We start from the raw sequence: 10,000 nt of genomic DNA, 5'->3' as shown, positions 1-10,000 counted from the left end.
ATGTGCACTGTGACTTTAATATATCATCTGTGTACTGGCATGTATGTGCACTGTGACTTTAATATATCATCTGTGTACTGGCATGTATGTGCACTGTGACTTTAATATATAATCTGTGTACTGGCATGTATGTGCACTGTGACTTTAATATATAATCTGTGCAGTGGCATTCCCTTCAGGAAAATATACCTAACCTGAACCCTGATGAACAGCCGATATCAAAATGAGAACAACATAGACATGAAGCGTAACTGATGCATTCAGCTAGCGGACTGCAGCTAAATTGTTTAATTATCATGCACGTACGGTACATAAGCACCCATGCACACAGTCCTGAGGTTGCCTATAGAGTGAGGGGTAAGGGCATGCGGATTTGAACGTAAAGATAATCAGATTTTATGCACTGGTTTAAACCCCCCGTGGCGTTTCATTCCACGCAGTAAGAGCAGCCTGCCGCGGCTAGCCAGGTTTCAGGCCCACCACTGATGCTTATCTGGCAATTAATGCAAATCTAGTGCCTGTCCTGACAGACCTTTGGCTCACACACCAACATTTAAACACAAAGTGTGTGTGTGTGTGTGTGTGTGTGTGTGTGTGTGTGTGCTGTAACACAGACCCCACGCCCAGAGGATGAGCAGATGCACAAGCACACTACTCTGTTCTGACTGGGTTCAATGTTGTGCAGACACCTTCTCTGGAATCGCAAACGCACCAGACCAGACAAATGTTTGAAATTTCATGTGTCTTCGATCGGTTTTTGGAAGAATCATACTGTGCAAAAAATATAATAATTCACAGATTACTGCCATTGAGAGCAGAAATGTCAGTTGATTGTGCTCGTTTTTTTGGCAGCTTAGGTCACGTTCACAGGCTGGTGGCACGCAGACTTTGCATTGGGTGGCTACATAAAACAAAGGCCAAACAGTTGGCAAGGTACTGCTCAACATCAGCAATTATAGAAAGCATTTATTTTGAAGAGACTAAGTTTCCTCTACCCTTGAACTGTAATACCTATACTGGATTGGTGAACTGCTTAAATTTGTTGAAACCTGACTTGTAATCAAATAAAGTATATAAAATGTGAGCATGCAATTACTCACACACTTACTGTGTCGTTTTTGCATGAAAGCCTACTCATACATACTACGAAGGCATTCTTAGTGGCAGGCAGGGGTGTGTGTGTGTGTGTGTGTGTGTGTGTGTGTGTGCATACTGTAGTGTGGTTGCTTACCCATACTGTGTTGTTGTTCTCCGAGGTGTGTGAGTTGCGAGTGCGTGCTCCCTCTGGGCCGGAGTGCGCCATGGCCTCTTTGGCTCCCTCCCCCAGGTCCAGTAGGGTCCCTGTGGCCACCTCTATGGACAGACACACAGAAGCACAGCTTCACACACAGTCTGAGGGAGCATGGCCACCTCTATGGACAGACACAGAGAAGCACAGCTTCACACACAGCCTGAGGGAGCATGGCCACCTCTATGGACAGACACACAGAAGCACAGCTTCACACACAGCCTGAGGGAGCATGGGCCTCACAGTAGCTCCATTCTCCATTAACACCCACTGTGAACTCAGAGGATTCAGCCCGTGTAGCTCTGCTGGTGATTTTGTTGTTTAAAGGTTCTTGTGTGAATGAGGCCAATGAGGCCAAGGATGTCCATCTACTTCACTAGAGCCAGGAGAGCGGATATGAAGACTGAAATGCCGGGCATGTTGAATAAACATCCGTTGTCATTACTGCCTTCAGAGATAACACACACACACACGCGCGCACACACACACACACACACACACACACACACACACACACACACGCGCGCAGACACACACGCGCAGACACACACGCGCACACACACACACACACACACACACACACACACACACGCACACACACACACGCACTAATCTTGATGAGTACAATCAATAATGTGCACTTCTCTAATGTGTGTCATTCTGCTGGCCATCTGTTGTCTGTCATTCATTTATGAGGCAAGAGACCACACACAATCAGTCTTCTTCTTTTTGGATCAAACATACCCCCTGTTCTCACACACTCAATTCATCTTCCTCTTTTTGGATCAAACATACCCCCTGTTCTCACATACTCAATCAATCTTCCACTCTGCTTCTCAGGAAACAGACAAACTGAACTCGTCTTCTGCACACCTCCTAAAACAGTACGGAGAGTTTCAGAAACCACAAATAGCTAGTTATACTATACTTAGTATACCCAAGAAGGGGTTCTGAAGACACACAGAGAACCAGAATAGCATTTTCCGATTTCATGTAGTACATAACTGGCATTGTTAAAAAAAAAAAAAAAAAAAAACCATCTTGTTTGGAAGGGTACTGAAGGGCATCTCAAAGAATTAGTCTGATTTGCAGATCTCAGGCCTTTAGTCTTTGGCTTCTCTCCCAACTCCTGCCATCCATCCATCCATCCATCCATCCTGTGCCCTCAGCAACTTCCCCCTGCACTTGGCATCTCCTCTCTCGCTCCCTCTCTCCTTCTGTTTCCTTCTGTGTGTCTCTCTCTCTCTCTCTCTCTCTCTCTCTCTGTGTTCATCTGACTGACATTTACCGCAGCTCCTCTTTCACCAGCAGCGCAATTATCAGCAGGTGATTAGTCATCCAATCTGTTGCTCCACAGGAACGCAGGCAGCCTGGCCCACTGACATGGCTGCTTGAGGATCTGGGCGCGCGCGTGTGCCTAAGCAGTAGGCACAGCCTGATGGGATCGTATTCCAGACATTATCTTTCTGACAGGAAGTTCTGGCACACAGTATTCCTCATTCCTTAGAAGAAAGTCTCTCTAAGACACACAAACACACACACACACACACACACACACACACACACACACACACACACACACACACACACACACACACACTTCCTGTCTCCGATGACAGACAGCAGGCTAGTCCCTGAGGACCTCCAGTATTGCATGTCATGTATCCAGCTGAGTAGCCAGAGGCCTCCAAGCGAGAAACCTGAAGCCCGCAGTCAACTTGAACACCAGAGGAGAGAAGAGGAAAGAAGGAGCAAGAGAGAAGGGAACCACTTAGAGGGAGGAGAGAGAGGAAAGGTAAGAGATGGTTGAAAAGGGGAAAAAAAAAAAAAAATCACACACACACACATATATATATATATATATAAAAACACACACACACACACACACACACACAACCTGTTTAAAGCTGCAGTAGGTAACCCGTATAAAAAGGACTTTGACTGTCAGGCCTGATGCCATTTGCAAGAATCCAGCGGGACCGAATCAGAACCACTGATCAGAGCCAGGAGGAGTGTCCATCACTGGTTGTGCAAATGCTGAGGGCACTCAGTCCAGCTCAGTATCTTCAGTGAGGGGCGTCAGCAAACGCAATGGCAGACAAACCAACACAAGCACTGAAAAAACTGCCCATTCGTCCTTTGCCAACAACAGCTTACACAACAAAGACAAGTAAACAGAAGACGACGGATGAAGAAATATTTAGACTGAGCCCGAGATAAAACAAGGGTAAACCACAGAGGTCTGTGGCCAGCAAAAGGAGATAAGGACGAAAGGCTTCAGAAGCCAAGCTTGGAAGTTCAATAAAAAGCACCCACTACAGGTTTTTTTTCTTCAGATAAATACTTTCAAAATCTATCCAACTCTTGCTGGTTTCTCCAGAATCACCTACCCTAGCTTTAATCCATCCAGCTTGATGACCACTGAGGCCAATACAGACACAGACACACACACACACACACACACACACACAGACACAGACACACACACACACACACACACACACACACACACACACACACAGAGAGAGAGACACACACACACACACACAGAGACACGCAAGGCTACACTGGGATCATTTCATTGCATCCCTCCAAAGCAGAACGCTGGAAAACACAAACAAATTAAGTTATAAACATGAGAGGGGGTAAAATAAATGAATAAAATAAAAGAGATAAGTACACAGGAAATCAGTTAAAATGTTATTCCAACAGAAAGAGGGGTAATCGGCTTGCAGATGGACCAGCACACACACACACACACACACACACTGCCCAAATCCCTGTAAACACTGGGTCATGTAAGACTTACAGGAATCCTTCCTGCCACAAACATACCGGAAAGGGGTAGATGAAGGTTCTGCTAAACATAGGCTTCTGCAATAGCCTTTAGTCATCTCATATAACCACAAAATTGCACTCATGACTCAAGTGGTCTCCAGAGTCACACGAGATGGATATGGATGGATATACCTTCCTAGCAGGCATGGGAGCTCTCAAACACACCACTTCAGAGTTGGAGGCTTGTAATTGCCTCAGCAAGCGCATTATTCAGACACTTGAGACGTGTGCACATGGGAAAAGCCCTCCCCCTGACACACCTACAGACCTACAACCCCATCCACTGACTGATAAGGTTAGGAACCGCTACCCTGTGTGAGGATGCTTAGCTCTGTTGACAGACTTCAGAGTGCATTAAAGATATGTACACAGTACACACACACACACACACACACACACACACACACACACACACACACACACACACACACACACACACACACACACACACACACACACACACCACACAGACACACACACACACACACACACACACACCACACACACACACACACACACACACACCACACACACACACAGCTTCACAGTCAAAGGGGTAGACAGAAGTATGAGCGTGGACACACAAATATCAAATCCGACATGAACACAAAGGACAAGGGTGGATCTTGAGAGAGGGTGGCAGAAGAGGGACAGATGAGAGGGGAGGAGAGGAGAGGAGAGAAGAGAAGAGAAGAGAAGAGAAGAGAAGAGAAGAGAAGAGGAGAGGAGAGGAGAGGAGAGGACTGGAGAGGAGAGGAGAGAGGGGGAGAGGAGGGGAGAGGAGAGGAGAGGAGAGGAGAGGAGAGGAGAGAGGGGGAGGGGAGAGGAGAGGAGAGGAGAGAGGGGGAGACAAGGGGAGAAATCTATAGTGATACAGTGGGAGAGATCCATAGTGATCCAGTGGGACTCACCTCCTCTCTTTAAGCTGCTGAGGCTGGCTGAGCTCTCGGACTGGGAGCTGCCAGCTCCTTCCCCATCAGAGCCTGACTTCACCCTCTTCTCTTTGTCTGTGGATGGAGGGATAGAGAGAGAGAAGGGAAGTGAAGTGAGAGAGAGACATATGTGTATAAAATAGGAGAGAAGGCATGGCAAGAGATAAGGGAGGAAGGACGGGAGAGAGCTGTTGGAGTCAGTAGGCTATTTCAACCGCAATCAACCTGTACACATAAATTGCTTAAGGTGTACCCAAGATCAGAAGCACACACACACACACACACACACACACACACACACACACACACACACACACACAGGTCTTATAGTATCCTTAATTATGGCTCCAAAAGCAGAATGTAATGCTTCCATTACTGAGGCGAGACATTAAAGCTGATCCATGCCTGTCTGCTCTCCCCAAGGACATGAGCAGGCCGGGCCAACATGCTGAAGCATCACAAACCCTCTCTCTCTCCTCCACCTACAGACACACACATCCATCCCACAAACCCTCTCTCTCTCCTCCACCTACAGACACACACATCCATCCCACAAACCCTCTCTCTCTCCTCCTCCTACAGACACACACATCCATCCCACAAACCCTCTCTCTCTCCTCCTCCTACAGACACACACATCCATCCCACAAACCCTCTCTCTCTCCTCCACCTACAGACACACACATCCTTCCCACAAACCCTCTCTCTCTCTCCTCCTCCTACAGACACACACATCCATCCCACAAACCCTCTCTCTCTCTCCTCCTCCTACAGACACACACATCCATCCCACAAACCCTCTCTCTCTCCTCCACCTACAGACACACACATCCATCCCACAAACCCTCTCTCTCTCCTCCACCTACAGACACACACATCCATCCCACAAACCCTCTCTCTCTCCTCCACCTACAGACACACACATCCATCCCACAAACCCTCTCTCTCTCCTCCACCTACAGACACACACATCCATCCCACAAACCCTCTCTCTCTCCTCCACCTACAGACACACACATCCATCCATCCCACTTTTGCCCCCATAGAGATCCCATTCCCTTGTACTTGTTGCATATAAACAGGCCAACCCAATTCCCTACTTCACACACACACACACACACACACACACACACACACACACACACACACACACTCAAATATGCACGAGCTCTGATCATCAGAGACATGAGATCAGAGATTAAGCTACTTTTGTGTAGCATCACAGCCCTTGTCAATTAGTCTGTAGCTTTACACCCATCCACAAGGGGTCATATAGATTCATTAATTATTACTAAAAGAGCATCAAAGAGATTCCGATCGAGTTTGTTAGTGCCCAAACATGTGGTAGTGATAAGGAGAAGGATGATAGGAATTTGGGGCAATGGAGCTTGTGTTTTGGAGCACGAGTTACAGACCTTAAAAGCTTTTCCACTGTGAGCTACTAGACCCTAGAGCATTGGGTGGATGAAGCAAAGCCACACGTGTGAGGGGGGGTTGAGCTGATATGAACACTTCCCATGACAGTGTGTGAGTGTGCGGATGTCCAGTGGTCACACACACACACACACACACGCTTTGACCCAGTCAGTAAAAAGACTGGCTACTGGAAGGAAACAGGAAATACTCCCTCTCCTTATTCGCTCGGACAAGATTGTATATACACGAGAGAGAGAGAGAGAGAGAGAGAGAGAGCAGGAAAGACAGCAGGGGCAAAAGAAAGCAGAGGAGTGAGAGGAAGGGGAGGTAAAAGAAAGCGGCAGAGCGCACAGACAACAAACAGAATGAGGCAGAAGCAGCGAGGCGAAGAGAAGTATGGAGCGGAGAGATGAGAGACGAGTGGAGAGGGTGATGATGAAAGTGGAGGAGACGTCTGAAGGTAGCTCATCTGCACTGGCCCTCGTTTGCGGAGCAGGACCGGAGCACGGCACAACAGAGCGCTTCTCGCAGCGGCGTTCATCTGCTCAGAGCAGGAGACGCATCTCATTTAGCGGAGCATCAAAGCACCTCTGATGCTAACGGATGAAAGGGTGTTTTAAACCGGACAGAGAGGGTGGAGGTGTGTGTGTGTGTGTGTGTGTGTGTGTGTGTGTGTGGATGCAGGGGGTTAGAAGGTGGAGAGTGGGCAGGAGTAGCAAACAGTGTAACAGTAAACAGTGTTTCCTGAGCTCGATCACACCAGGCAGTTCAATCAGTCTGCCCTCCCAGATTTCTGAGTGCAGGCTGTGCATGTGCTAGCACACACACACACACACACACACACCCCACCTGCCCCCCCCCCCCCCCCCCCCCGCCCCACACACACACCTGCCCCACACACAGACACACACACCGGCCCCACACACCCACACCTGCCCCCCTCACACACACACCTGCCTCACACGCACACCATTTTTCTATGTCTTTCACACCATCCCACTTCTTAAACTCTCACCCTCCAATCTTGGTCTGTCTTTTTGCTGTGCCACTTTTTTTTTGGCCTATTATTTTCTCTGGTCTCTCCATCTTCAAGGGAAAGAGAAGTGCAGCTTTAAGGCTTTGCTGTCCACTGTGCTGTGCAGACTCACTCCACTGATGCACACAATAAAGCTGGGAGAGGCCCGTCAGGTATTTCAGCCTTCCCTGCTTTTAGAGCTAAAACACTCTGGTGGGCTTCCAGAGGCTTCCATTTCCTCTCTCTCTCCCTCCCTCCCGCCATCTTTTTCTCCTTCTCTCTCGGCTTCAGTACATAGAGCAAAACATACATGCAGCTCAGTACATGTGTGTCAGGCTCCGATTTACATACTAAGGTTATTACAGTTTGTAAACTGTAAAAAAAAGTTGCTGAAAAAAAGTGTATGGGACTAGAATTGCAGACTGCACCTTTAATACACATGAAAGGCAAGAACACGACTAAATACGAGTAACCAATATAACACTACCAGTAAAGTTAACTAAAAACCCCTAACAAACTCAGTGAAGGTCAGTAAAATGACTGGCTACTGGGAGGAAACAGGAAATACTCCTTATTTGCTCAGACAAGATTGTATATACACGAGAGAGAGAGAGAGAGAGAGAGAGAGAGAGAGAGAGAGACAGGAAAGACAGCCGGGGCAAAGAACACAGTATCCAATAACCCTACCAGTATAGTTAACAGAAAAACCCTGACCAACACCCAGGTTATCAAAAACGCTACATTCGTCACTCACCATCCTACATCCTTCCCCATGGACGTGTATTCCCATCGATGGGAACTTTGAAGGTCAACTTTAAGATTATTTTTTAGCTATCAACATTAGTTTCGTTTAGTTATCATTTCAGTTTACGAAAATGTCTCAAAACCACCAGTTTCGTCTTAGTTTATGATAACCCTGTTACAGACATAAATGTGGGTGTGTGTGTGTGTGTGTGTGTATATGCGTGTGTGTGTGTGTGACCCGAGAGCTTCATCTCCAATGATGTGTTTGAGTAGGTGCATTACTCATGCGTCTTGTAGAAAGCAGTAGACATGTGAAGGAACTACACAGCTGAATGCCTTGTGTTGTTTGCATATCTGTGTCTCGCTCTCGCTTCTCGCTCACATGTGATAATGGCACACTGAAGCAGCGGGGCGTGTGAGAATGCACAATTGGAACAAAAACGAGACAATGTGCACACTGTAGCCCTGATCACTCAAACCCACCTTCAACAAGCAGAGTGAGTTCACACACACACACACACACACACACACACACACACACACACACACACACACACACACACACACACACCTCCGAGTGTGTAGTACTGTGTGCAGACTGGATACTATCTGACCACTGAAGCACACTGATTCACATCGAAACTCACCTCCCACCTACCCTCCCTCAACTCACAGTCCCCACAGGGCTGTCAATCAAGGACCTGTCCAAACAATGCCCGTCTGTCATCGACAACACAGCTGAGCCAAAGCCTGTTTCTGTGTGTGTGGGCTGTTTCGCTCATGCCCTCACACACACACACAAACACACATCCCCACACACAGAAGTGTGTCAGTCACAGCTGCCTCCTCAACTGGTTAACAGCACCACACAAACGGAAGCTGTATATGGGTCTCAACACTAGAAACTGTAACAAAGTCAGGTGCAAATATACTTATAGGTATGAGAGAGAAAGAGAGAGAGAGAGAAAAGAGAGAGGGAGAGAAAGAGAGAAGTGAGAGACTGAAAAGCTTGTTAGCTCGAGAGAACAGGAAGCCAACACAAACAGGAGGCTCAAGAGAGAATACAAAATATATGGAGGTGTCAGTCATAACTGCTGTCATCGGGGGCAACGGGGCGTACCTTCTTTGGCAGCCTGCCAGAACTCAAACGCCACTTTGAAGGCCTGAGCCACCGTGAGCGTTACTGCCTGCGCCTGAGAGAGAGAGAGAGAGGGAGAGAGAGAGGGAGAGAGAGAATGTTTGTAAATTCACAATGCAAAATGCTGCCCCTGAATGGGAGTTAAGAGGGAAATATGAGGAAGGAACTGGGAGTGTCACAGTATCTACACATGGAGAACTATGTTTGTGTGTGTGTGCGTGGACACATGAGGGCTGCAGGGGTTGGGGGGGGGGGGGGGGGGGGGGGGTGTCAGCAAGAATAAGAAGCTGTCCAGGGTGTGTGTATATGTGTCAGAGGGTAGGGGAAGTATAGCCTTAAAAAAGACTGGGCAGAATTAGCTCAGGGGAAGGAAGAGCAGAGGGAGTGGCACTCTATATGTGTGTTTGTGTTTGTGTGTGTGTGTGTGTGTGTGTGTGTGTGTGTGTGTGTGTGTGTGTGTGTGTGTGTGTGTGTGTGTGTGTGTGTGTGTGTGTGTAGGCAGATGAGGAGTCGCCGTACACACCACTTTCCTCTTGGTGCAGAGGTACGCGTGACATTCCAGGGTCTGGTTGCTCTGACTCTGGGCGATGTAAGCAAACACCTTATCATGCATCTTGTCTGCTGTGCAA

General features: G+C 47.8%; 1 protein-coding gene across 3 annotated transcripts in view; it reads right to left on the bottom strand.

The window, feature by feature from the left end:
- ldlrap1b (low density lipoprotein receptor adaptor protein 1b) overlaps positions 1-10,000 on the bottom strand; it is a 41,663-nt gene that overhangs the window by 7,744 nt on the left and 23,919 nt on the right. For all 3 annotated transcript variants that reach the window (XM_031580924.2, XM_031580925.2, XM_012822446.3), the window contains exons 4-7: positions 9,895-10,000; positions 9,354-9,426; positions 5,038-5,133; positions 1,232-1,353 (exon numbers count right to left, since the gene is read on the bottom strand). The exon at positions 9,895-10,000 is cut by the window's right edge and continues 9 nt beyond it. In XM_031580924.2, coding sequence (XP_031436784.1) covers positions 1,232-1,353; positions 5,038-5,133; positions 9,354-9,426; positions 9,895-10,000 — 397 coding nt within the window. The remainder of the gene's footprint in view (positions 1-1,231; positions 1,354-5,037; positions 5,134-9,353; positions 9,427-9,894) is intronic.

The sequence above is a fragment of the Clupea harengus genome, chromosome 14 (assembly GCF_900700415.2).
Source record: "Clupea harengus chromosome 14, Ch_v2.0.2, whole genome shotgun sequence".
NCBI lineage: Eukaryota > Metazoa > Chordata > Actinopteri > Clupeiformes > Clupeidae > Clupea > Clupea harengus.
This window is presented reverse-complemented; position numbering and strand designations above follow the sequence as displayed.